Source organism: Mauremys mutica, chromosome 6 (assembly GCF_020497125.1).
Source record: "Mauremys mutica isolate MM-2020 ecotype Southern chromosome 6, ASM2049712v1, whole genome shotgun sequence".
In the NCBI taxonomy this organism is placed as follows: domain Eukaryota; kingdom Metazoa; phylum Chordata; order Testudines; family Geoemydidae; genus Mauremys; species Mauremys mutica.
Window position 1 is genome coordinate 125,840,386 of NC_059077.1, and position 27,874 is coordinate 125,868,259.

The 27,874-nt window shown below is 50.6% G+C and overlaps 2 protein-coding genes across 4 annotated transcripts; one reads left to right on the plus strand and one right to left on the minus strand.

Annotated features, from left to right (window-relative positions):
• On the minus strand, positions 1-17,096 carry THAP1 (THAP domain containing 1). 3 transcript variants are annotated; one of them, XM_045020348.1, is made up of 4 exons: positions 16,845-17,096; positions 15,645-15,840; positions 453-459; positions 1-363 (listed from the first exon to the last, which is right to left on the minus strand). In XM_045020348.1, the coding sequence occupies exons 1-4, from the start codon at positions 16,913-16,915 to the stop codon at positions 140-142; spliced, it is 498 nt and encodes a 165-aa protein (XP_044876283.1). In that variant the 5' UTR covers positions 16,916-17,096; the 3' UTR covers positions 1-139. The 3 variants fall into 3 exon arrangements, with proteins under 3 accessions (XP_044876283.1, XP_044876282.1, XP_044876281.1); XM_045020347.1 differs by having other exon boundaries at positions 1-577; positions 16,845-17,092; XM_045020346.1 differs by having other exon boundaries at positions 1-577; positions 15,639-15,840; positions 16,845-17,091.
• Positions 17,097-22,627: 5,531 nt separating this feature from the next.
• LOC123372223 (transcription factor jun-D-like) lies at positions 22,628-26,878 on the plus strand. Its single transcript, XM_045020221.1, has one exon. It carries the CDS (start codon positions 23,436-23,438, stop codon positions 24,621-24,623), a length of 1,188 nt encoding a protein of 395 aa, XP_044876156.1. The 5' UTR covers positions 22,628-23,435; the 3' UTR covers positions 24,624-26,878.
• Positions 26,879-27,874: the final 996 nt, after the last annotated feature.

The following is a 27,874-nucleotide window of genomic DNA, read 5'->3' on the forward strand; positions in this document are numbered from 1 at the left end:
TTGAGTATTTTATAACTTCTTTATTATTTTTAGAATGGTTTTACACACAATTAGAGAGCATTCGTTTTTTAAACTGAACTTCTGCGTTAGTCTGAAGAGGCTACTTGGCACTGCCCCTTTAAAATTAACGTCAATGTTTTTATGCAGGTACTTCTACGATTTCAAAATAGTCATTAGGTAGAATCACATAGCCTTTTCCTGACACTATGTCTTTTTCCTTCTGAAACTGAACGATCTCTCGCAGTTTTTCAATCTGTCTTTCCTGACGTCTGCATCGCTGCTGCGCTGTCTTGAGCTTCTTTCGCAGTTTTTCAACTTGTTCTTCCAGCTGCTGAATTCTCTTTCTTTGATGTACTGTATCCTCTACGGTATAGTTGTGATCACAGAAAACGGCAAGATTATTAGGGGTCTGGAGAGGAGGCATTAATAATCCAATACTTGGATCTACCAACCTTGCATCTATTTGAGACAAAGGAAAGGAAGGTTGTGGTGGGGCAGGTGGTAGCAGAGGAGGGGGTGGTGGAGGGGGTGGTGGTGCTGCAGACAGATCTTCGGGTTGCTCTGTAAATTCTTCAGTCTAAAACAGCAAGACAGAAAGTACATTTTAATCTGTTTTGTGAACAGCATTCTAATTGCCACATTGTAATCTGTATGCAACAGTTGCAGCACCCAGCTGACAATGCACTACGCATTGCTGAAATTAGTAAATGAAGGTGATAATCACCCCCCTTTTTAGCATTAATTCTGTTCATGAAGTTTGATGACCTACATTTTCAAAAGTGATTGGGATTTGGGGGGAACCTCAGTTTTCAATGCTCTGTTTGAACCACCCTAAAAGCTTTCAGAAATGCTGAGCACCCACCTTCTTAAAAGTCTCAAGCTGGACACCTAGAAATCAAGGCAACCAAAATCTCTAGTCACTTCTGAAGACTTTGTCAAAACACTTATAAAATTATAAACTGTCCAGTCTTTAACTCCACCACATGGTTGAAGGGTTATCAGCTGCAAGAACGCATTCACTCACTTTAACCTAGATACACGTAGTGTACTTATCTAGCCCAAGTGCCCCCAAAACAGGTAATGAACAGAGGGAAGACTTAAAACCTTTCTGCCCCATTCAGAATTGCATCTGTTTGAACTCATGAAACACTGCTCTTGAAACACAACAGTAAGCATATCCAGTATGTAGCAAAAACAGCTAAGAACTTCTTGGTGAAAGATGCATTGAGCTAGATGTCAATTTTGTAACTGTCTGCTTTGATAGTCTCAATGCATTTAATGGCATTAACAGTGTCAGAGACACAGGGGCGGCTCTAGACATTTCACCGCCCCAAGCACGGCGGCATGCCACGGGGGGCGCTCTGCTGGAGGCGTGCCTGCGGGAGGTCCACTGGAGCCGCGGGACCAGCGGACCCTCTGCAAGCACGCCTGCAGGAGGTCCACCGGAGCCGCCTGCCGCCCTCCCGGCGACCGGCAGAGCGCCACCTGCGGCATGCCGCCCCAAGCACGCGATTGGCGTGCTGGGGCCTGGAGCCGCCCCTGCAGAGACAGAGATAGAACATCAAGGTTGGAAGGGACCTCAGGAGGTCATCTAGTCAGACCCCCTGCTCAAAGCAGGACCAACCCAGACAGATTTTTTCCCCAGATCCCTAAATGGCCTCCTCAAGGATTGAACTCACAACCCTGGGTTTAGCAGGCCAATGCCCCCCCTCCCCCCCGATACTTGCAGATTACATAACCTGTTGCCAAATCCTCAGAGCACAAGGTTCTAGGGGTATGTTTATACAACATAAGTAGTGTAGACGCTTCCTACATCGACAGAAGAGGTTTTGCCATCAATGTAGATAATCCATCCCTCCAAGAAGTAATAGCCACAAAGAATCCTTCTGTCAACCTAGCTCTATCTACAGTAAGAATCATATTTACCTAACAGGATGCAAAATTTTTCACAGCCCTAAGCGATCGAGCTAGATCTAATATATAGGTGTAGAAGACCATGGAAATACAGCACTATCCAAGACATCCTAGCCAAGCAATTTAGTATCTGTTTTTAATCTACTGCCTAGACATTGCTCCTGCATAGACTATGATACTAAGCAGAGTGTAACTGAAAAGTCAGTTTTGCTTCTGGTGTTGATTTAAAGTTTCTTGTAGGTGCCCATGTACAATCAATCAGTATACATTAGCACAACCTCAATCTGACAATCCCAGTTGTGTGCCTCAGATAAAATAAACCTATGTTTTTGTCACAATGCATCTTTTAGCCTCACACATGAAGATGTCAAGCATTTTGACCAAGTCAAACTTGTACTAGTCAACCGTAATTCTCAGAGCCCCCTTCATGGGGAAGATTGTAAGGGAAAGAGGAAGGGGAAAGCAATTCACCCTCCTTAGTGCACTTGGGACAATCTGACAATTGCCAGACAACTAGACTTGCAGAAATTGGTATCCTCCAATTCTAGTCTCCCCTTGTTGGCTGATGGCACATGGCATCTTTCATAAAAGATCTCCCTCTCAGTATACATGGCCTGCTCCCTTGGTAATCCATCACTGACATATTATGGGCAAATTCAAAGCATTTCTTATACCCAATGAAGTTTTTGTCCCAAAGATCCTACCAGGAAAAACGGCAACAGGTATTAAAATAAACAGTATTGCACAGCCTTTTACATCAAGATCATCAATCTGAACCCTGCTCTGAGAGTAACAGTTACCACTATCTATGGTCATTTAAAAACCTCTGCAAATGAGCTGGTAATATCACAACAGCTCCGAGTGAACAGCTGTGCACATCGCCAAATCCACCTCCACAACTGACACTAACAGGCATCCTTACTAACAGTACAAAAAGAGGGGGCAAGGAACGAATGAGCAGAGAGAGAATTACACTCTGCTCCCTAGAAGTGGTCCATCCACATGGGTTGAGGCACAGTGGCCAGATGAAGGAACCTGAACTGCCACTGATCCTGATATATTTGTCCTGTGGCATGGGCAGCAACTTAGTTAGAATATTCTGCATCTCACCCTTTCTCTTGTGTCTAATTTGGCTCCCACCATACTCATCTTTTCTATCGGGAAACACAATCTGTGTATAAAGTATAAATAAAGTGTATTTACCTGAAAGTTGCTCATCTTTTCTTGCATATGCTGTGTCTGTCTTTCTTTCTTACTAGCTGCCTTCCATTTTCCACTTACATTCCCTCTTTATTACCAGGCTATTTTCTTGATTTTCCTACTCTCCTGTGTGCCACTCTTCCTGTATGCCTCTCTCCCCATCTTTTTGCCCTCTGTCATCCCCCCATATCTCTCTTTGAGCTTTTTTTGCTGTTCGTCTGCTATTCTCACCATCCTCTCTGTTCCCTTCTCAAAGGGGTGAGAGAAAAGAGACTTATTGGTGCATGGTTTATCTCCCTTACAGAAGCTAGGAATCCTCCAAATCACTCCTGTTCCGTGCATTCAGTGTGCCGAAGGGGGAGAATTGAATAACCCACTCTAGTCCCAAGGGTAGAGCCTGGGTATGTAACTTGGTGGTGCAATGAAGAAAAAACACACCTGCTCTGTCAGGAGGAGCTACATTTGATGTTTGGAGGCAGTAACACTGTGAATGTACCAGACAAGGTGTGTGAGGGGTGGGGAGCAGGAAACGCAGAGGTAATATTATGTATACTTCTATTACACTCCACTTTTGCTTGCACTTCATTTTACCTCTCTGCTAAAGCACAGGCCAGGGTGGGTAACACTCTTTTCTGAAAAGATAGAAGAGTTCAGCCTCAGAGCTAAGGGATCAAAAACCCTGAATGTAGGAATCAGGGCTGGCTCTAGGGTTTTGCTGCCCCAAGCAAAAGATTTTTGGCTGCCCCCGACCCCGGCCTCTCATCCCTCCCATCAGTGCCCCCTCACCTGCACCCCCTGCTGCCCCAGTGCTGGGCTCTGCCCCCCACCCCACCAGCACCCCCTGTTGCCCCAGTGCTGGGCTCTCTCTTCCCCCACCCACACCCCCTGCCGCCCCAGCCCGGGGCTCTCCCTTCCCCACACCCGACCCGCACCCCCTGCCGCCCCAGCCCTGGGCTCTCTCTTCCCATCCCTTCACCCGACCCGCACCCCCTGCCGCCCCAGCCCTGGGCTCTCTCTCCCCCTCCACCCGACCCGCACCCCCTGCCGCCCCAGCCCTGGGCTCTCTCTTCCCTCCCCCCACCCGCACCCCCTGCCGCCCCAGCCCTGGGCTCTCTCTTCCCACCCCTTCACCCGCACCCCCTGCCGCCCCACCCCTGGGCTCTCTCTTCCCACCCCTTCACCCGACCCGCACCCCCTGCCGCCCTAGCCCTGGGCTCTCTCTTCCCTCCCCCCACCCACACCCCCGGCCGCCCCTGCCCTGGGATTTCTCTTCCCACCCCTTCCCCCACCCGCACCCCCTGCCGCCTCAGCCCTGGGCTCTCTCTTCCCACCCCATCACCCGACCCGCTCCCCCAGCCGCCCGAGCCTCGGTCTTTCTCCCCCTTCACCCGACCCGCACCCCCTGCCGCCCCAGCCCTGGGCTCTCTCTTCCCTCCCCCCACCCACACCCCCTGCCTCCCCTGCCCTGGGCTCTCTCTTCCCTCCCCTTCACTCGACCCGCACCCCCTGCCGCCCCAGCCCTGGGCTCTCTCTTCCCTCCCCCCACCCGCACCCCCTGCCGCCCCAGCCCTGGGCTCTCTCTTCCCACCCCTTCCCCCACCCGCACCCGCTGCCCCCCCCGCCTCGGGCTGTCTCTTCCCTCCCGCGACCCGCACCCCCTGCCGCCCCAGCCCTGGGCTCTCTCTTCCCTCGCCCCACCCGCACTCCCTGCTGCCCTAGCCCTGGGCTCTCTCTTCTCACCCCTCCACTCGACCCGCATCCCCTGCCGCCCCAGCCCTGGGCTCTCTCTTCCCACCCCTTCACCCAACCCGCACCCCCTGCTGCCCTAGCCTCTCTCTTCCCACTCCTCCACCCGACCCGCACCCCCTGCCACCCCAGCCCTGGGCTCTCTCTCCCCCTCCACCCCACCCGTACCCCTGCCACCCCAGCCCTAGGCTCCCCCCAGTGCTGACTCCACCCGCTCCCCCCTCCCTCCAGCCGGTCCAGTGCTGGCAGGGTCGGGGTAAGCAGTGGGGCTGACGGGCTGCGCCTCAGCCCAGGGTCCCTCCAGACAGGGCTCCCGTCTCCAGGACCGGCCGGGACCCAGGAGGGCAGAGCCGGGGGACTACCCCGGCAGGGGGCTGAGGAGCTGGGGCAGGGCAGCCCCAGAGAGAGTGGAGCCCTGGAGAGCGGGATGCGGGCCCCACACGGCAGCACCCCGCCCTCTATGGCCCCGCTGCTGCTGCTGGCTGCCCTGCCGCAGTCCCTGGGCAGCTCGGGCCGCTTTGCTCAGCCCCAGCTGCGGCGCTGGGGGGCGGCCGCCCTGCGGCACATGCAGGCAGGTCCGTGCGCCCCGCGGGGCAGCCCCAGCCTGAGTGTTCCCCGCTCGGAGCCTCCCTGACCCAGCCACAAGGTGCGGGCGCGGCTCCCCCTCGGCGCAAACCGCAGTGGCCCCAGGGCGCCCCCAGCGCACGACGCACTACTGCTGCCAGGGCCGGCTCTAGGCTTTTGCCACCTGAAGCAAAAAAAAAAAAAAAGATGGCCAGAATGCCACCCCTGAAAATGTGCCGCCCCAAGCAAGTGCTTGGTTTGTTGGTGCCTACAGACCGCCCTGGTAGGAATTAATAAACAGTAGAGCTATCAATGAGCGCACTGTTAAAGAATACCATTTATTTAAATATTTTCGGCTGTTTTCTACATTTTCAATTACAGCACACAATATAAAATGTACTGTGCTCACTTTATATTTATTCTGATTACAAATATTTGCACCGTAAAAACAAAAGAAATAGTATTTTTCAATTTGCCTAATACAAGTACTGTAGTGCAATCTCTTTATCATGAAAGCTGAACTTACAAATGTAGAATTATGTCCAAAAATTACTGCGTTCAAAAGTAAAACAATGTAAAACTTTAGAGCCTACAAGCCGGAGTGTTGCTCTTTTAAGACGTCTGAAAGAACGCTCCATACCTCGTCCCTCTCAGGTTTTGGATGGCACTTCAGATTCTTAAACCTTGGGTCGAGTGCTGTAGCTATCTTTAGAAATCTCACATTGGTAGCTTTTTTGTGTTTTGTGAAATCTGCAGTGAAAGTGTTCTTAAAACGAACATGTGCTGGGTCATCATCCGAGACTGCTATAACATGAAATATATGGCAGAATATGGGTAAAATAGAGCAGGAGACATACAATTCTCCCCCAAGGAGTTCAGTCACAAATTTAGTTAACGCACTATTTTTTTTTTTAAATGAGAGCCATCAGCATGGAAGCACATCCTCTGGCATGGTGGGCAAAGCATAGGAATGTTTACTATATCTGACACACAAATACCTTGCAATGCCGGCTACAAAAGTGCCATGCAAACGTCTGTTCTCACTTTCTGGTAACGTTGCAAATAAGAAGCGCGCGGCAGTACCTCCCTTAGATGTACACAAACTTGTTTGTCTTACTGGAACAAGAAGTAGGACTGAGTGGACTTGTAAGCTATAAAGTTTTACATTGTTTTGTTTTTGAGTGCAGTTATGCAACCAAAAAAAAACAAACTACATTTGTAAGTTGCACTTTCACGATAAAGAGATTGAACTACAGTACTTGTATGAGGTGAATTGAAAAATACTATTTCTTTTATCATTTTTACAGTACAAATATTTGCAATAAAAAATAATAATATAAAGTGAGCACTGTACATTTTGTAATCTGTGTTGAAAGTGAAATCAATATATTTGAAAATGTAGAAAAACAGCCAAAAAAATAAATACATTTCAATTGGTATTCTATTGTTTAACACTGTGATTAAAACTATTAACTGTGATATCTAAATTTTTTTAGTTAACTAAAAAAATTTAGATTAATCAGTTAACTGCGATTAATTGACAGCCCTAATAAAAGCAGAGAGAGAGAGCGCTCTACAATTCCATAGTGAACAATTAATACGCATACAGACATTTGCAAAATGTAACAGGAATACTTTTGAATAACTTATTAAATAAACTATTAGGCAGTAAACCTTTTGGTGATCCTTATATAGGCTTCCTCACTTAAAAACATAAGAACAGCCACACTGGGTCAGATCAATGCTATCTATCCCAGTATCCTGTCTCCAACAGTGGCCAGTACCAGAGCTTCTGGGGGAGTGTACAGAACAGTTAGAGGGATCCATCTCTGTCTTTCCTTCCCAGCTTCTGGCAATCTGAGGGTTAGGGTCATCCCAAGCATGAGGTTGCATCCCCAGCCATCTTGGCTAGTTCTTTTTTAACCCAGTTATACTTTTGGCCATCACAACATCCCATGGCAATGAGTTCCACAGGTTAATTATGTGTTGTGTGGAAAAAGTATTTCCTCTTGTTTGTATTAAACCTGCTACCTACTAATTTAATCGAGTAACCCCCGGTTTTTGTATTGTGGGAAAGGATAAATAAAAACTCTCTATTCATTTTTCCACGCCATTCATGATTATACAGACCTCTGTCACATCACCCCTTAGTCATCTCTTTTCTAAACTGAACAGCCTTAATCTTTTTAGTATCTTCTTGTATGTAAGCTGTTCCATATCCTTGATCATTTTTGTTGCCCTTCTCTGAACCTTTTTCATTCCACTATATCCTTTTTGAGATGGGGAAACCAAAACTGGACACAGAATTCAAGGTGCAGATACACCAGGGATTTATATAGTGGCATCATATTTTCTGTCTTATTTTCTATCCCCTTCCAAATAGTTACTAACACACTGCTACCCTTTTTGACTGCTGCTGCACATTGAGCTGAAGTTTTCAGAGACCTATCCAAGGTGATTCCAAGATCTCTTTCTCCAGTGCTAACAGCTCAATTAGATATTCCATTATATATGTGTAGATGGAATTATTTTTCTAGTGTGCATTACTTTGCACTTAGTGTTGAATTTCATCTGCCAGTTTGTTGTTCAGTTTTGTGAGATCCCTTTGTAACTCTGCAGTCAGCTTTGGACTTAGCTATTTTGAATAAATATGTAGCAATTGCTGCCATTTCACTGTTCACTCCATTTTCCAGATCATTAATGAATATGTTGAACAGGACAGCTCCTTGACAGAACCTCTCCCCATTGTGAAAATGGACCATTTATCCCTACCCTTTATTTCTTATCTTTTAACCAGTTATTGATCCATAAGAGTCTTGTTATTCCAGGACTATTTTGTTTCCTTAAGAGCCTTTCATGAGGGACCTCGTCAAAGACTTTCTGAAAATCCAAGTACTTTACATCACCTGGATCACCCTCAAACAATTCTAATAGATTGGTGAAGCATAACTTCCCTTTACAAAAGCCATATTGACTGTTCCCCAACAAAACATGTTTATCTGTGCACCTGATAATTCTGTTCTTTACTATATTTTCTACCAATTTGCCTGTTACTGAAGTTAGGCTCACCAGCCTATAATTGCCAGGATTGTCTCTGGATTGTGTTTTAAAAATTGGTGTTATATTAGCTATCCTCCGGTCATCTGGTACAGAGGCTTGTTTCAGCAATAAGTTACATACTATAGTTAGTAGTTCTGCAATTTTGTATTTGAATTCCTTCAGAACTTTTGGGTGAATGCCATCTGGTCCTGGTGACGTATTACTGTTTAATGTATCAATTTGTTCTAAAATTCTATTGATGCATCAATGTGGGACAGTACTTCAGATCTGTCATCCAAAAAGAATACCTATTGAGAGTTATCTCCCCCACACCTTGGTTTCTTTACATACATTTCAGTGTAAGTCTTGCAACAGAACACACACTCTTGTGAAGGCAGTGTGTATATGTGTTAAAGTGTACATCTTCTCATTTTTTAATATGGCTTCAAAATATGCCTGTGTCACCTGGATTCTCCAGAGCATGAGAAGGGCAGCCTCTCTCAGTTCCCTCCAAAACACATGAGAATCTCCTAAGCAAAAACAGCAGTTCAAAGATTCTTGCAGTCAGCAGCTAATTCCAGTCCCTGAGCTAATAGTTGACTGCTTAATTGGTATCTATGTAGTGTTGTTGTAGCCACATTGGTCCCAGGATATTAGAGAGACAAGGTGGGTGAGGACCTACTTCAGTTGATGAAAGAGACTAGCTTTTGAGATTACACGGAGCTCTTCTTCAGGTCTGGGATATGTACTCAGTCCCTGTCACAGCTAAATACAAGGTGGAACAGATCGTTTAGCATAAGTATTAACACATACACCTCTACCCCGATATAACACTGTCCTCGGGAGCCAAAAAATCTTGCCGCGTTATAGGTGAAACCACATTATATTGAACTTGCCAGAGTTCACAGCCCTGCCCGGCGCGCTGCTTTACCGCGTTATATCCAAATTCAGGTTATATCGGGTCGCGTTATATCAGGGTAGAGGTGTATTTTCAAGGGACCATTGAGGATGAGGACTGAGAGGTCAGATATAAAGTGATCGCTTTATGAAAAGTGTTACAGGTGATATGGTGTTTTTGTTATTTATCAGTTTTCTGTGTGGATTCATTCAAGTGTGTAGTGATTGTCTCATTTCACCCACATATTTGTTATTGGGACATTTAGAGCACTGGAGACATGTTAACAGGCTACTTCGCCTTAAATGGTCTCTTGAAAAATAGGTTAACTGCTTATGCTAAACTACCTGTTCCACCTTGAAAACTTGTCTCTCTCACCAACTGTTGGTCCAATAAAAGATATTACCTCACCCACCTTGACTCATTGGTTTCTAGCAAGATAGGGAACCTATACCTGTATCCAAAGTTGTAGGAACTTTACACTTCTTAAGCACTAAGGGGGTAGGAAGACCGCCCCCGGATTTAGAGCGGCTGAAGTGGTTCCCCCCCCCAACATCCGATCAGGAGACACACTGATTAAGCGCCGACCAGGCGTTTACCACTGGAACACGCAGTGCATAAAGCACCAATCAGGAGAAGGGGCGAGAAGTTGGATTGAGTTAGTACATGCACATAATAGGATGATTTATGTAACCGATTATAATAAAAGGACGTGGAAAACCCCCGTTCGGGGCGCTCCACTGGAACAGACTGACGGACTTGGCTTCATTTATTGCTACATCTGGTGACCCCGACGTGATTCCCCCTGCTCACCGGCTGGAATAGCCTTCGGTGCACCGAACCTCGCCCCGTTCCGTGAGTATGGGGGGGGAACTGTCAGCTCAGCAGAAAGTTCATGCGAAAGAGCTGCAGGCTATCATACGACAGTCTCCCTGGGTCAGTTAGAACAGCTACTTGCTGAAATCAGTCGCCAATGTCCTTGGTACCCGGATCACGGGTCACTGTCAGTAGATGATTGGATAAAGATAGGGGCGACACTGCACGCGGAACCTCGAGCCGCGGTGCAGTGGCTCCTGCTTTGGCAGCGATGTAAGGAGGCTCTGGAGACAATCGGGATTGGAGCGTCCTCCAGGGCTATCCTTCTCGCTCCCGCGCCTTCGGCCCCTCCCCCTTACCCTCGGATCTTGCCCCTCAAGCCGCCTGAGGCGGCACCCGAATGCCATGATGCATGTCTGGGCGCGGATGGCTCTTCACAGCCGATTTCTCGGCTGTCCCCTTTTCAGGCAATGATACAGAGGGAAAGGGAGAAGGGAGAACTGAAAGGCGAGGAGATAGGGGAGTTATTGGCTGCGTTCCCAGTGACACATCGCCCTGGCAACGCAGAGAGGGAGGTTGAAGTGGAGATTACAGCCCTCCCCTATTCCGTTCTCCGAGAGGCGAGACGGGCGGTTACTGAGTCGGGATTGAAATCCACCTTCACCCGAGGCATGTTAGAAGGGATTGCAAATGGATATAGCATGCTCCCCCAAGATTGGAAGGATTTTTGTAGGATGCTTTTAAGCCCCGCGCAGTATGTTATTTGGGATAGTGAATTTCAACAGGAAGCATTACAACCGGGGCGGGCATCGGGGGGGGCCTATACTCCCGAGCAGCTGTATGGAGCAGGACAGTTTGCCAGCATACGGGAGCAGGCTGCGAATATCCCTCTCGTAACGCTTCAAGTTGTGGGGCGTTGTGTATTAAGGGCCCTGTTTAAAGTACCGGTGACGGGAAAACCCTCCCGGTCCTTTACCGTCACCCGCCAGGGCCCTCAAGAGTCGTATGTGGAATTTATTAACAGACTACAGGAGGCTATTCAGAGGCAGGTAGATAATCCTGATGCCCAGTGGGAATTAATGAGGAAACTCGCTTATGAGAATGCTAATGCGGACTGCCGCAAGGTGTTACAGTCCATTGTGACCAAACCGGAGTACTCTCTGGCAGAAATGCTAAAAGCGTGCACAGATGTTGGCACCCAAGTGCATCAGATGAATTTGCTGGCAGCAGCCATGCAGAAGGGGTCCAAACCCCAGGGAAAGTGTTTTAATTGTGGGAAACCAGGCCATTTTAAGAGGGAGTGTCGGGCCCCTGGGGGGGGGGGGCAATACCGGGACGCGACAGCAGTCCAATAAGCCAAGATCTATTTGTCCCCGATGTAAGAAGGGTTACCACTGGGCAAATCAATGCCGTAGCAATCCCCCGCTCAACGCCCAACCTCCGGGAAACTGGGCCACGGGCGATCCCCCAGCCCCGGCCCAAAGGTGGGAGGAGGCACCGCCTATGATACCCCGGTGGCCACCCTAGGAAGTGCGGGAATTGATTTGTTGTTGCAAGAAGATAGGGAGCTCACTTTCCCCGGGGAGGTGGTGGCGATTCTTACCCAACTTTCTGGACCCCTGCCCCCGGGCACTATGGGGCTAATCCTCCCTCGTTCCCATGCCGGAAAATATGGCATTCAGATAGTCCCCGGGGTAATAGATAGTGACTATAAGGGAAGTATTTATGTCCAAATCTGGGCTCATATGCCAAAACAGCTGCATCGAGGGGATTCATGGGCCCAGATGGTGATCCTTCCCTTCTGTTTGCCCGCAGGGGGAACAAATGTGACCCGGGACGCTGGGGGTTTCGGGTCCACCTTAGTGAAGGCCCATCCTCAGGTGGCGGCGATCACTCAAGCAATAGGACGAGCAAAATTTAAGCGTACCTATTACTGCAATGGTATTCCCCCTTGAGGGGCTGGTGGATACTGGTGCTGACATTACAGTCATCTCCGCTCGGCAGTGGCCGTCCACCTGGGACAAATCCGAAGTGCCAGCCATTTGGGGAGTGGGCGGATTGCAGGCTGCTCAACAAAGCACCCGATGGATTGCTATAACTCCGCGAGAAGGGGGAAAGGAGATTCTCCTTAAACCCTATATCATGGATATTGCTGTATCCCTATGGGGAAGAGACTTGTTAAGCAAATTTGGATCGCATCTTACCATTCATGACTGAGTTTACTGCCCTTCCCTTTTTGGCTAACACATTTTGCTACTGCCTGGCCGAGTTCTGCCGCTCTCATAACTGCTTTTTTTGGCTGTCCACCAAGCCCCCTTTTTCTTGGCTGTCCGCCAAGCCCCCCTTTTTCTTGGCTGTCCGCCAAGTTTTAGCTGTAAGCGGTGTCCTTGACTGTGGCCAGTGTCTTATCTTTAGCTTTTTTCAGTTAACCCATTCTGTTCTTTTCGGATCCCATTGATAGTCATGCATTTTTCATCAAAATGCTAAATCCTTGGTGAAGCATTTTATGATCCCCCTAATTCAGGCCCAACGTATTGTTCAAACCTGTAATCATTGTGCAAGTCTTCATCATTATCCCGAACTGGGTGTTAATCCCCGCGGCCTTCAATCCAACCAAATTTGGCAAATGGATGTCACGCTCTATCCCCCTTTTTCTCCTTGGAAATATTTACATGTTACCATTGATACCTACTCTCATTATATTTGGGCCACCCCCCAACGGGGCGAACAAGCCAAACATGTAATTAATCATGTTCTTGCTGCGGTGGCCGTTATGGGCCGCCCCCGACAGATAAAAACCGATAATGGCCCCGCCTACATTTCTCACAGATTTGCGGATTTTTGCACGCAGTGGCAAATTAACCACGTCTTTGGTATTCCGTATAACTCCACAGGTCAAGCCATTGTGGAACGAGCCAATCGTACACTTAAAGAGTACCTAAAAAAGCAAAACAAAAAAGTGGGGGATGATGGGCCATCCCTGGGCGCCAAGCAAAATCAATTAGCGATAGTATTGTTTACCCTAAATACTTTAAATATTTTTCAAAATTTTACAGCCACTGAACGACATTTTAAGACGGAAACCCCGCTCCCACGCCCATCTGTTAAATATAGGCAGAGCCCGGACCCTAATTGGTATGGCCCCGTTCCGTTGATAACCTGGGGACGGGGGCATGCCGCTGTGCTTACTCCCACAGGTCCGTTGTGGGTCCCTGCCAAGAACGTGCGACCGTGGCACGATGACGTGGCATCAAAGCCCCAAGAACCCGATACCCAACTTCAATCTGAACCTAACCGAGACCTTTCAAGCGTGCCGAGCCACAAAGACGGCACCAAAGGTTACCTGGGGGCAGGTGAAGCGACTGGCGCAGCAGGCTCAGCAAACGCTGGAGAATAACAAGGCTGAGCCTACCCCCGAAAATTTTACTGCTGCTATTTTTGCCTGTTTGACCGCTAATTCTTTTATTATATTGTTGTGTTGTTTTTGTGTGTTACCGGTTGGGGCCGAACCCGAATTGCATAGCCGCATGCGTTATAATATATGGGCTCGACTTGCGGTCCTTGCCAATTAATTTTCCTTTTGTTTACAGCAGGCCCCTGAGATGCATGGCCTGTTGGGCACCTGCCTGGTCCCAGTATGTAAGGCGCCAGGCAGTGCTGCACATGCAACGGGGATGTTTAATTTTATAAATGCCACCGAAATTCAATATTCTTCTATGAGCCTATGGGGCCAGGCCACTTATGTGAAACCCACAAGTGCCTTGTCCCTCTTTACCCCACGGGTAGCCAATCACGCCAATTTGACCTGTGTACGGATGGTTAATTGCACACGTCACAGGCCCCCAAAAGGATGTTTGCAGGTGGGTACCCCGGAATGGAATTGTACACATTTTCAAAATGTGTCCAGCAATTACGGGCACATTTTGTTACCAGAAGGTTGGTTTTTTACGCGTGGTCAGAGGACCTTTAATTATATTCCGGCCAATATTTCAGAAGCTCAATGCTGCCTAAGCAAGCTCACATTGATACTCCCCACAAGGTCAATGTTGACTGGCTCCCGACGCCGGCGAAGCTCAACCCCCATGAGATCAGAATGTAATGCCAATGTCAGCCTTTTCAGTCGGGCTGAGTACATCTCTCTGGCTGTCTCCTTGGTGGGTCTCCCAGCTTTGGGAGTAGCCAATCACCAACAGCTTAGTCGATTGGCATGTGCCTTAGCGAAAAATATTAATTATACGTCTGCCGCCTTGGCCTTGCTGAATCAAGAACAGGAGGAGCTTCGCAATGCCATATTAGATAATCGAGCGGCAATTGATTACCTGCTATTGCTCAGCCATGTGGGTTGTGAGGAGGTATATGGCATGTGTTGTTTTAATCTAACAGACAATTCTAAACGGATTCACACACACATAGATAACCTCCAAGAATTGGCACAACACATTCAGCAGGACAGGAACCCATCATGGTGGGATGACCTTTGGGCGTGGCTGCCATCCATGGGATGGGTCCGAACTGTTTTGCAATATGCTTTGATTGTTATCGCCTGCTTGATTGGTTTTTGTTGCTTTGCTCAGTGTATTCCTAATATAATTAGGATGTGTTTTACACCCTGTCGGCGCAAACCCCTGCCTACACCCCAAGCCGTCATGTATGCATATAAAATCATGAAACATGCGGACCAGGCACGGGTCGACAAAACAGAAAAGGAGGGGATGTAGGAACTTTACACTTCTTAAGCACTAAGGGGGTAGGAAGACCGCCCCCGGATTTAGAGCGGCTGAAGTGGTCCCCCCCCCCCCCCAACATCCGATCAGGAGACACACTGATTAAGCGCCGACCAGGCGTTTACCACTGGAACACGCAGTGCATAAAGCACCAATCAGGAGAAGGGGCGAGAAGTTGGATTGAGTTAGTACATGCACATAATAGGATGATTTATGTAACCGATTATAATAAAAGGACGTGGAAAACCCCCATTCGGGGCGCTCCACTGGAACAGACTGACGGACTTGGCTTCATTTATTGCTACACAAAGTGAGACAAGTATTGGAACACAGCCTTCATGTCAGAAACATCTCTTTGGCCCTGCATCAATCGGCTGATGACTCCAATTCACATATTTATAACCCTTTCCCGAATGCCAACTGGCTCAGCTCTCAGGTGGTGATTGTGTGGAACCGCAAGACCGCTTGCTCTTAATGGAAACTTTCCATATAGCTTCACAAAAACAGCCGAGCATTTCTAGTTGTTACCATACCTCTCTTCTACATGTCTCGGGACCCTTCTAAGTTCTCCTGCTCTCTGCACATGTGCAGAAATAGACGATCAGACTTAAATCCGTATCTCCTTAACACTGCTTCTCTCCCTTCTTTGCATTTTAAAGAAATATATACTTATACTGCAGTATTTGACTATGTATACATAAATTAAAGTATGTATTATAAGAAAGAGTTTTCGTGTTTACCTTTACCTTCTCACTGGGTTCAGTGTAACAAAATATTGTGGGCACGGCATTTTCTTTCAGTAGCTTGTTGTTGCACTCTCTTTTAAAGCAATCTGGAGTAAAGTGTTCTGAACAAATGCTGCTATATTTTGTTGGTTTGAAGTTTTTTCTTTTAACAGCAGCTTCCCATTTTTTGCAGAGATCAGGTCTTGTGAGAGGAAACCTGCAAATGAAATGGACCTTAGTTACACCTGGAAGTGTAACTAAGGCTTGTGTCTACACTGTAGGGTGACCAGATAATACGTGTGAAAAATCGGGACAAGGTTTTCTGAAAAAAGCAATAGCACTGTAGACATACCTAAGACACTTAAGACAAGGTATTGGTGTAGCATCTAGAAACACTATTCATGGACCAGGACCCCCAGTGTTAGCTGCTGTAAAAACAAGGAATAAAAAGGCCCAACACTGCTTAGAGCCTGATTTTGCAAGCTGATAAACACAGCCATCCCTTTGCTGGGCACAGGGGCGCAATGGGGAGGCACAAGGGGTCACCTTCATGGATCAGCTGACAGGCCAGAGCATTACTCAGGGGAACTGAAAAAGCCAGGCCACCCAAAGAACAAGTGGCAATGAGGATTTCAATACAGAGCGCAAGGCCTCAAACAAGCATGTTCACAGGACACCTGCAAAGTGCGAAGAAACCTCAGGCTCCTTTGCAAGCTCTCCTACGACGCTCAAACCAAGCGGCACATATGCCTGGAGCCAGATCCGCTGATAGGCGGGCTCGCGCAGCCCCTCATTTGCCCAGTGTTTACGTCCCCTGCAGGCTAGGGCTGTGCCACTGAGCTGGCCAGCCCACGCCAGGCAACGGTGCTGCCTGCTCCGGGAACCAAACAGGCTCGTGACCCAGGGTGCCTGGGCAGGTTCGTCCCATTCCCCAGGAGGGATGGGGCAGACTCTCACCAGCTGTCTGTACAGCGCCGGGCACAGCGAGGCCCCACCTCAGAAACCCCTCCCCTCACGCGGGAGGAGCAACGGGGACAGGCCCCACTTGCGCAGGCCTCCCCCTGGGTGAGCGCGCGCCCCAACAGCCGGTGCGCTCGCGCTCTGGGCTTCTCGCCAGTGACAGTTACTCCCCGCGCCCCCAGCGCGCACCCTGGGCATGGCCCCTCCCCCCGCCGTGGCGCGCTCCCGCCCCGCGCAGGCGCGCTCCTGCCCCGTCCTCACTTGTGGAAGGAGATAGGCTTCTCTTTGTCGTATCGGTTCCGGCAGCGGTAGGCGGAGCAGGACTGCACCATCCTCCCCCGCCGGCGGCCCCCTGCTCCGCTCCGGCACCCACAGAAGAGGAGCGCAAGGACCCAGCTAACTCAGTCACTTCCCGGCCCCCATCCCCTTTTCTATTAGCCCCTAGGAGCAGAAAAGGGACACGGCCTCTCCCGACTTCAAGATGGCGCTGCCAGCTTCAGCTCAACTCTCGCGATAACGGCATATCGCTCTCCTCTATTGGCCGTTCCGCTACGCGTGGGTGGAGTCTTTCAGATCAGCCCACCAATAGGCGCAGAGACTCCGAGCGCGGCGCGGGCCCCAATCGCCCCACCCCCTCCCTGTTCTTTGCCCTTGCTCCGCCCCCTTTGCTCGCACATCTGGACGGGAGCCGGCAGTACCTCCCTGCACGCGTTCCAGCTAGAGGCCACCAGCGTCACTCAGTTGCTGATAGGGTGGCCAGACAGCAACTGTGCAAAATCAGGACATGGTGGGGGATAATAGGAGCCTATATAAGAAAAAGACTCAAAAATTGGGACTGTCCCTATAAAACCAGGACATCTGGTCACTTATTTGCTGAGTCCCACTCTCCTGCCTTTGGCCAGCAATTCTGGCCCCTCTGGCTGCTAAGGGCTGCTCTCCTGGGTGAGGTGGGAAACATCAGGCAGGCCAGGGCTCCTTCCCTCTTGGGGCTGCTTCCTGCCTCCTAGCTTCTCTCCCACCTGCTGTTTTTCGGGGCAGAACAGTGAGAGGGGAGGCGCAGCAGCATAGACCACTGCCAGAGCGGAGAGCAGTGTTCCTGGAAGTGTAACTAAGGCTGTGTCTACACTGTAGGGTGACCAGATAGCAAGTGTGAAAAATCGGGACAAGGGGTGGGGGGTAATAGGAGCCCATATTATAAAAAGCTCCAAATATTGGAACTGTCCCTATAAAATCAAGACATCTAGTCACCCTACTACACTTCCACTTTCAGCGTTAAAACTTTAGTCGTTAAGGGGTGTGAAAACACAGACACACGAGCGACATAAGTTTTAGCACTGAAAAGCACCAGTATAGACAGCGCTTGATAAAGCTACCACCACTCATTTGGGGTGTGGGGGGGTATCACCGGGAGAGTTCTTCCCCAGCAATAAAGCGTGTCTACACTGCCCACATCACAGCGCGGCTGTGGCCACACTGTAACATGGGCAGTGTAGACATACCCTAAGCCATGTGGATACGGAGAAGCTGAACAGGCCAGCATCCTGTAGAGGCCCTGGGGGAAAAGGAGCTTGGTTTGGAGGTGCAGGGACAGAAGCACTGAAATGTGCCAGGCAGGGGCGGCTCTAGGAATTGCACCGCCCCAAGCAGGGCGGCACGCCGCGGTGGGGGCGCTCTGGCGGTCGCCGGTCCCGCTGCTCCGGTGGACCTCCTGCAGACGTGCCTGCGGAGGGTCCGCTGGTCCCGAGGCTCCGGTGGACCTCCCGCAGGCATGCCTGCGGATGCTCCACCGGAGCCGCGGGACCAGCGGACCCTCCGCAGGCATGCCTGCGGGAGGTCCACCAGAGCCGCTTGCCGCCCTCCCGCGGCACGCCGCCCCAAGCACGCGCTTGGCATGCTGGGGTCTGGAGCCGGCCCTGGTGCCAGGACGCCGGCTGAGTAGATGAAATGTGATGGGAAGCAGGGACGGAGGAATTCCTTGGTGGGGGGGGGGATGACTGGTGGATAATAGGGGCAGAGGGAGAATTGATATATTAATGGATCGGTCACTAAGGCCTGAGGTTCATTCATTCAGCAAGCTGAAGATGACAAGCACTGAGTAGCTCAAAAGGAGCTATCATCAGCTTGGTCAGGGCCACATTAATACCCCTGACCCAAGGAATTTTAAATAGAGATTTTAAAAATTTTTAAATCCCCCCCATTCTGTTAATCTATGACACAGTGCTCTTACAGCTCAAAAATACAATACGTAATTTTCCCCCTACAACCTTGAACCCATTTAGCATTTTCTACTATTTTGTTGTTGTGATGCTCTGTACCTTGAGGGGGAACACCCTACACCCCCATCTTCATCTTTATAAAATGATTGTGTAGTATCCAATGCAAAGTTTGTCATGTTGGGTGTCTTCAGAAGGCTCATGATGCACTGGGCATGGCTGTTATAGTGATGTTATAGTAATTATCACAGTAATGTTATAGGTTATAATTTCATGTATATAGTTATGAGACTGAAAATGTGTCCTCATGGCTTAAAGAAAGCCCATGCAAATACTCTCCAAGAAGAGAGAGGCAGTTTACACCTCATCAGGGCATGGATGGGACAAACCCAGCCCAGCCCAGCCTCACAGGAACATGAACACTGGCTTAGGCAGCAACAAAATAATCTGTTAGACCCTCGAGGGAGTCACCCCCTTCCTTTGGGCAGTTTGGGACTGTGATGAGGTAATGCTCACCTGACTCTGAGGGGGTGGGGCAAAGCCAATAGGGAAGAAAGAACATGATAAAAGGGAGAGACATCTGCCAGGCTCTCTCTCCTCCACCTATGAGGGGGCCATTTAGGGATCTGGGGCAAAAATCTGGAGATTGGTCCTGCTCTGAGCAGGGGGTTGACTAGATGACCTCCTGAGGTCCCTTCCAGCCCTGATAATCTAATCTGATCTACATCTACAGCCACCACCACCAAGCGACTGAAACGCTGATCAAAGGGGAGAGCCTGACTGAAAAGTAACCAGCCAGCCTGTGGTGAGAAGCATCTAAGTTTGTAAGGACATTAAGAGTTTTAAGATCAGCTTAGAATGCATTTTGATTTTATTTCATTTGACGAAATCTGACTTGTTATGCTTTGATTTATAATCACTTAAAATCTACCTTTATAGTTAATACATCTGCTTGTTTATTCTACCTGAAGCAGTGCGTTTGGTTTGAAGCGTGTCAGAGGCTCCCCTTGGGATAACAAACCTGGTACATATCAATTTCTTTGTTAAATTGACAAACTTATATAAGTTTGCAGCATCCAGCGGGCATAACCGGACACTGCAAGACGGAGGTTCCTAGGGTTGTGTCTGGGACTGGCGATATTGGCTAGTGTCATTCACTTGCAAGTAGCCGGGAGCAGCTTACATGCCAGAGTCTGTGCGTGAACAGCCCAGGAGTGGGGGTTCTCACAACAGAGCAGGGTAAGTCTGGCTCCCAGAGTCAAGGATTGGAGAGACCTAGCAGATCACCGGTCCAGACAACACCAGAGGGAAACGTCACAGTTGTACCCTGTGTATAGTAGATAAAGAATTCATGAGTCAGTTGCAGGGCCGGCTCTTAACATTTTTGCCGCCACAAGCAAAAACAAAGAGCGCCGCCCTGCCTCCTGAGTGTTGCATCGCCCCACCCCCCGAGCGTCGCATCGCCCCAGTCCCTGCCCCCCCGAATGTCGCGCTGCCCAAGTCTCCGGCCCCCCAAGCGTCGCACCGCCCAAGTCCCCTGCCCCGCAAGTGTCGCGTCGCACAAGTCCCCCACCCCCCCAAGCGTCATGCTGCCCAAGTCCCCGCCCCCCCGAGCACCGTGTCACTGAAGCCCACCCCCGCTGAGCGCCGCGCTGCCCAAGTCCCCACTCCCCCAGCACGGCGCCATGCCTCCCAAGCCCTGCCTACCCCCAGCACTGCCCGGCCGAACCAAAAAAAACAAAAACAAACCCTGAGTGCCGCCCCGTCCCCAGGTGCCGCCCCAAGCACGTGCTTGGTAGGCTGGTGTCTGGAGCCGGCCCTGGTCAGTTGTATACAAGGTAGACATTGACTAAGGCAAGATATTCTGCAAAGCCCTAGCCCAGGGGTTTTCAAACTGTGGTCTGCGAGATCCATTCAAGTGGTCCACAGATAGTTCCAAGGCAGGGGTCGGCAACCTTTCAGACATGGTGTGCTGAGTCTTCATTTATTCACTCTAATTTAAGGTTTTGCGTGCCAGTAATACATTTTAATGTTTTCAGAAGATCTCTTTCTATAAGTCTATAATATATAACTAAACTATTGTATGTAAAGTAAATAAGGTTTTTAAATGTTTAAGAAACTTAATTTAAAATTAAATTAAAATGCAGAGCCCCCACCCCCCCCAGACTGGTGGCCAGGACCTGGGCACTGTGAGTGCCACTGAAAATCAGCTCGTGTGCCACCTTCAGCACGTGTGCCATAGGTTGCCTACCCCTGCTCTATGGCAATGGTTTTCAAACTTTTTTCTAGGGCCCAGTTGAAGAAAATTGTTGATGCCCACAATCCAACAGAGCTGGGGATGAGGGGCTTGGGGTGTAGTAGGGGCTCAGGGCTGGGGCAGAGGGTTGGGGTGCGGGGTGCGGGCTGTGGGATGGGGCCAGGAATGAGGGGTTCAGGGAGGGGGCTCTGGGCTGGGGCATGAGATTGGGGTGCAGAAGGGGGTCAGGGCTCTGGGCTGGAGGGGCTAAGAATCAGGGGTTCAGAGTGTGGAAGGGGGCTCTGGGCTGGGGCAGGGGTACAGGAGGAGGTCTGGGCTCAGGGACGCAGGCTCGGGATGGGGGTGCATGGCACTCAGCCACAGGCACTGCCCCCCCCCCAGCTCCCATTCACCAGGAACCAGCCAATGGGAATGCAGAGCCAGTGCTCAAGGCAGGGCACTGCGTGGAGCCCTGTGGCCCCCCGACCTAGGAGCCAGACTTGCTGCTGCCCTCTTCCGGGGCACAGCACGATATCAGGACAGGTAAGCACTAGGCTACTTTAGCCAGGCAGCACTGCTGATGGGATTTTTAACAGGTCAGCAGTGCTGACCAGAGCCACCCTGACCCAGTACTGGGTTGCAACCCATGGTTTGAAAACCACCGTTCTAAGGTGTGCACCTGGGCAGCTGCACATGAGAGACTGAAGGGCCACCCACCTAATTAGCAGAGCCATGCAGGACCTGGAGAGATATGCATATGTAAGGGGAAGTGGTGGCCTTGGGGGGGAACAGGGGGCAGGTGGGAGGAGGCAGTGTGGTGAAAAGAGGGAATGGGGGGAATTTGGGATGTGCAGGGCTGCAGTGGCCAGAGAAAGAGGCAACTTTCCCCAGCCCCAGGGGTGTGGTTGCTGGGGAGAGACCCCCATCCTTCCCAGCCCAAGCTCAGGGGCTGCCATCGCAGGGGAGATCCAGAGGACCCCCCGCCTTCCCAGCCCCAGTTCGGGGGCTGCTGCGGCCAGGGAGAGAGGAGACATCCATCACATTAGAAAGGTAAGACTACTGATATTAAAATATGAAGTGTGTACTTTTATTTATAGAACAAAAAACGTTAATTTATATATATATATTGCTTTTATCCAAAGCACGTTATAATACTTAGCTAACTGTACAAACAACATTTGGAAAGATCATTAAGTGGTCCACCGAGACCCTCAGCATTTGAGAAAAAGTTTGCAAACCACTGCCCTAGCCTCTGTTACTGTACAAAGAATACTAGGGGAGGGCACCTTCACAGCACTGCCTCATTCACTGCACACTTTGCAAAATGCCCTTTACAAGGTCATTAGAAAACGGTGAGGATGTTCTGCTGTGTTAGCTGAGACACAAGAAACCAGGCAATGAAAGATGGTGTCAGAAGGCAGGCTAATGAGGCACAGTTAGGGTTGCAGGTGGAACTTTCAATTCGGTACTTCCTGATTTTTCAGTGCTTAATTATGCAACCTGCGCATTCCCTTTGCAGACTACTACGCAGAAAGTATGCTAAGAGAAAGTCAGCTTACGGGGTGATGATTTCATCCCTTGTCCTCCCCCATAAACGCTGCACTGTATACAATCCCCTCCGCTGCGTTACTGGGTCAGTCTGTTCCCCGTGCCTCTCCCTAGTAGTCTAGAGGGATGCAAACAGGTCAAGCTAAAGACTGGTTCGGGAAGCTGGGCGTTACAGCCGGTGGGATAACGCGAAGAGCAGGACAAGCCCCTGCTTCTGTGTGCAAGGAAGGAGATGAAGAGCGATCGTTAATAATGACCCCCCCCTCCCCACCACACACGCCCACAGCTCTCACCAAGGGGCAGCGCGCTGCCAAAACCCCTTTCCCAGCTGGCAGAGCTGATCAGCCCGCAGCAAGGGAGCGTGCGTGGGCGGCTGTGTGGGCAGCTGCCAGCGCGGAGCTGTGTGCGCTCCCATGCCCAGGCGGGAGGGAGAGAGCCGCGGCCGCCGGAGGGGCGGAGAGAGCGGGCGCGAAGGCGGCGCTGCTGCTAGGAGGGGGTTTGACATCAGTTCCCCTGTAGGAGTTTCAGTAAATGCCACAAGCCGAAGGCGCGGAGCCCTGGGCGGCGGAGGAGGCTGCAGCTGCCCCCGGTGGGAGCCGACCCGCCTGCCAGGGGTGAGGCCGCCCCCGCCCCCCATCGCGGACACCGCGCGGAGCAGAGCCTGGGCGCCCCGGGCGCAGGCAGCCCACCTCCCTGCCGTGCATGCGGCTCTGGATCTCCTTCCCCTGGGTGCCGGGCTGAGGCGGGCGGGGGCCCCCCGACCTCCCAGGCGAGCGACCAGTCCCCGCGGGGGGTCCCCTTGCGCCCGCTCCGGCCGGAGGCGGGGCGGCCCCCTTGGCCGGCCGGGGGGGCAGGATGAGCGGCGGCCGCAGCGGCCGGGCGGCGGTGAAGATGGAGGCCCCGTTCTACCCCGAGGAGGGGCTGGAGCTGCTGCCCGACTTCGTGCCGCTCCCCGGCTTCGGCAGCGGCCCCGGCGCAGGGGTGGAGGCGGCGGGGCACAAGCTGCTGCTCGGGGCCGGTAAGAAGCGGGAGATGGCGGCGGGGGCGGCCGCCTCCCCCTCGGCGCTGCCGGGGTCCTACACACTGCGGCCGCCCGGCGGCACCCGGAGCGGCGCGGCGCTCAGGCTCATCCCCGCCGCGGCGCCCCCGGGCTCGGCAGCGGGGGGAGGAGCCGGCGGCAGGGGCGGCCCGGAGGCGGCTCTGTTGGCGGCCGGGTCCCCTGCGGAGCTGCCGCTGCTGAAGCTGCCGCCCGCGGCGGACCTGGAGCAGCTGCTGATCCAAGGCAGCCCCGGCCTGGGCCCCGCCAGCCCCTGCCCCGCCGCCGCCCCGCCCCCCGCGGCCGGGCCCTTCCTCTACCGCCAGCAGGTGACGCAGGAGCAGGAGGGATTCGCCGACGGCTTCGTCAAGGCCCTGGCCGACCTGCACAAGCAGAACCAGCTGCTGGGGGCGCCGCTCTCCCCGGGGCCCTGCCGGCCCGCCGCCGACCCGCCCGCCGTCTACACCACCCTCGGCAGCTTCAACCCGGCCGGGCCGCTCAGCCCCGCGGGCGGCGCCTACTCCGCCGCCCCGCCGGGCCTGCCCTTCCCCGCCCCCGCCCCGCCGGGGCTGGGCAGCGGCCGCCTCCCCGCTCCCGGCGCCGCCAGGGCCCTGGAGGAGCCGCAGACTGTGCCCGAGGCGCCTCCGCCGGGCGAGGCGGGCAGCAGCGCCCCGACGCCGCCCTCGCTGTCGCCGCTGGACGCGGAGAGCCAGGAGCGGCTGAAGGCCGAGCGGAAGCGGCTGCGGAACCGCATCGCGGCCTCCAAGTGCCGGCGGCGGAAGCTGGAGCGGATCGCGCGGCTGGAGGAGAAGGTGAAGGCGCTGAAGGGGCAGAACGCCGAGCTGGCCGCCACCGCCAGCCTCCTGCGGGCCCAGGTCACCCAGCTGCAGGGCCGCGTCCGCAGCCACCTCTCCAGCGGCTGCCACATCAGCGCCGCGGGCGCGCCCGCCCCGCCGCCGCCAGAGGGCGCCGCCGAGCCCGCCGCGCCGGAGACCAGCGCCTGCTGAAGCCGCGGCCGGAGCGGGACAGAGACTGCCCGGGAGAGGGGCCCAGCCGAGACCGAGGGGGCCCGGGCCCAGCCCCGCGCCTCAGAAACGTGCACTCGTCGCTGCCCGGAGACTGAAAGCGGAGCCGGGGACGGGAGCGGCCCCGAAAACACGTGCGAGTCTCGCGTGCCCCCCTGCCGGGGAGGAGCCAGAGGCCACCGGCCCCAGGCGCTGCCGCGGCGGCGAACGAAAGATCGTCGAGTTTCCAGAGTCGTCTTCAAATATTCCGGAGTCGGTTGGGGATTTGATTGTGGGGGTAGCACTAGAACATTGCAGGGAAAAAAATAGGGATTCAAAGGTTAGGGATTATTGACCAATAGAGAATTTTAAGTACCTAGATTGAAGGTCCGTCTTTATTTATTGATGCCTGGAAAGGAAGCAAAGTACAGAAGTCGGGTAGTAAATGTCTTGTAAGGTATATTTATGTTGCACTGAGTACAAAAGATTTCTATATTGGGTATTTAACTTTTAAAGCTGACTTCAAGAGAAATTCCTACACTTCAAAGTGAAGAGTGGGCGTTGTTTTTCAAAGTTCCAGTGAAGAACTTGAGAGATCTGTAAAGAGTTCAGAACTAAAATTACCCGTTTACAGAAAGTCAACTTTATTTCCCTGCAAAAGGCGTAATTCCCAATACACCTTAATATAGTGTGTAGTGATGGTTCAATATGTTTATTCAGAGCTTGAAAAGAAGCTAAAATTATACATTTTTTTAAAAAAATGTGTGTGTATATAAAACAAAATGTGGCTATGGTATTTCTTGGTATTGAGAGGAATTTTTTAAAAAAAGATTGTTTTGCTGCAGAGTAGCTTTTAATTTGCAGCTGGCAGTTAAGACATGCAAGTAAAGCACTTGAATGGGTCTGGTTTTAAAATCTAGCCTTAGTTGATAGAGATTCTGCCAGGTAACAGGTTAGAATGAACCATATTTAATTACAGATTCAACTGTAAGAAAATACTCTTATAGATCATAAGCTCCATATTATTTCTTGTGCTAGTGCAAACTTGGAGCATTGGTATATATATTTATTTATTGAAACTTTGAAACTTTTTGGATGTCACCTAAACTTTATTTTTATAGCAAACGCATACTAGTGGAAGAAATTAATTTGGCAGAAGAGTGTCATTTATGCCTTTTCTTTCACTGTGCACATTCCAGTTCTGCTTGCTGTTTATGGGGTATAGTAGCAATTCAATGCTACCCAGAAAAGGGCTCAGATTGTTTTTTAGCTCTAACAGTTATTATGGTAACTCCATTGTATTATGTTTGAATAAATCATAAAAACATAATGGAGAACTAGATTTATTTTTTCAGAAGAAATATGTAAATAATATTTTCTTGTTCTATTTTATTCTAAAGACATTTTTCTAGTTGTTTAGGGAGAGGAAGAGTCAAAAGTCAGAATGTGAGATGAGTTTCTGGGTGGAAGAGTCTGTTGTGATTTATTTATTTTTGCCGAGATTTTACTAATAGGGGATAGGAAAGGAATGGTTTTCTCTGCTTAGACTTAATCCTTGCTTTTTGGGATTCTCTGGATAAATAGCAAAGACCATGTTATGGGCAGATTTTGCTTTTTTACTACCCTTTGATATGCATGTTTTGAGCACTTCTGCAAATCAAGGTTTATTCAGTCTTGTGGCTTGGTACAATTACATTTTCACTTTCAGCATGAACTCTAAAGGTTCACTCAACAAGAAACCCTGTCTTTGCTTAGGCCCTGATCCTGGATCTGCCCATACTCCAAACTGCTGAAGTCAGTGGAGCTCAGCATGAGCAGATCCAGTTGCAGGATGGGGCCCAGCATAGTCTTTGAAAATATCTTAATTGATATAGTTTGTTTTATAAGCATGATCAATTAAACGAATTCCGTAACTGTTTTATATCATCCATGTCCTCTTCTGAAAGCGACTTCAGCTATGCTTTCAAATGCATGAAGGGGAATTGATATGCATACAATGTTTTTTACTTGTGAGCGGGTTAATTTAAAATAGCATAGCTGTAAATGTAAACTGTGTGAGGCTTCACCTTGTCAGGCCTGGGACACACACTTAGCACAGATGATTTCAATGAGTAGTGGAGATGCAAACCACGTTAATCATTTAAAAACTGAGTAAAGTTGTAGCATAGCCAGAGCCAAAATGAATGATTTCAACGATAGCCTAAAACTCCCTTCTTCTGTCCTAAGAATTGTGTATTAGAAATACTAGCGAACAAATGCAATGCTGCTTAATTCTGACGAAGTAAATACAATGTAAAGATGTTTTGCTAAGCGTTCAGTTTCACCACACTAATAGAATTCAACCAGTAATAATGTGCCAAATCTGTGGCACAATGTGTTTAAAAATGAACCAGTGCTTAGTACATGGAAAAACTGTGCATGTATTTGCAAAGGTGATGGTGCGGAAGTAGAGAATTGATTAATTTTTCACACTTAAACACAAGCTTTATATAATGAAGGAAGGAGGTAACCCTACTTAGTAAACAAACGTGCATTGAGTGCTCTGCACTTGCAATGTTCCTACTTCAGTAATGGAAAATATACTAAGTATTTTGATGATACAGCACAGTGGTCAACTCCTGTAGTTTCAAATGAAAGTGGGGGAAGTGGGTGAAGACCTTCTAGCAGTACCCGAGGAAAAGGTTGAAAAACACCTGACACTGCAATCTGAGGGTACGTCTTCACTACCCGCCGTATCGGCGGGTAGCAATCGATTTCTCGGGGATCGATATATCGCGTCTCATCTAGACGCGATATATCGATCCCCGAACACATTCCTGTCGACTCCGGAACTCCACCAACCCGAATGGCGATAGCGGAGTTGAGATGGGGAGCCGCTGACATCGATCCCGCGCCGTGAGGACGGTAGGTATTTCGATATAAGATACTTCGACTTCAGCTACGTTATTCATGTAGCTGAAGTTGCATATCTTATATCGATTTTCCCCCGTAGTGTAGACCAGCCCTGAGTGAGGTGGTGGGGGGGGGGATGGCTCAGTGGTTTGAGCACTGGCCTGCTAAACCCAGGGTTGTGAGTTCAATCCTTAAGGGGGCCACTTAGGGATCTGAGGCAAAAATCAGTACTTGGTCCTGCTAGTGAAGGCAGAGGGCTGGACTCAATGACCTTTCAAGGTCCATTCCAGTTCCAGGAGATAGGTATCTCTCCAATTATTATTAACCTAGTCCATTTGCTCCTCAGAAGTATTTAAAGATAC

Bases quoted from the DNA above. Each gene is read 5' to 3' on its own strand.
- THAP1 (XM_045020346.1), bottom strand. From the start codon at position 16,915: ATGGTGCAGTCCTGCTCCGCCTACCGCTGCCGGAACCGATACGACAAA. The intron at 15,841-16,844 runs GTGAGGACGGGG...TTTCATTTGCAG, and splicing joins AAGCCTATCTCCTTCCACAA to GTTTCCTCTCACAAGACCTG. The intron at 578-15,638 runs GTAAACACGAAA...TTGCTGTTTTAG, and splicing joins AACCCAGTGAGAAGGTAAAG to ACTGAAGAATTTACAGAGCA.
- LOC123372223 (XM_045020221.1), top strand. From the start codon at position 23,436: ATGAGCGGCGGCCGCAGCGGCCGGGCGGCGGTGAAGATGGAGGCCCCG.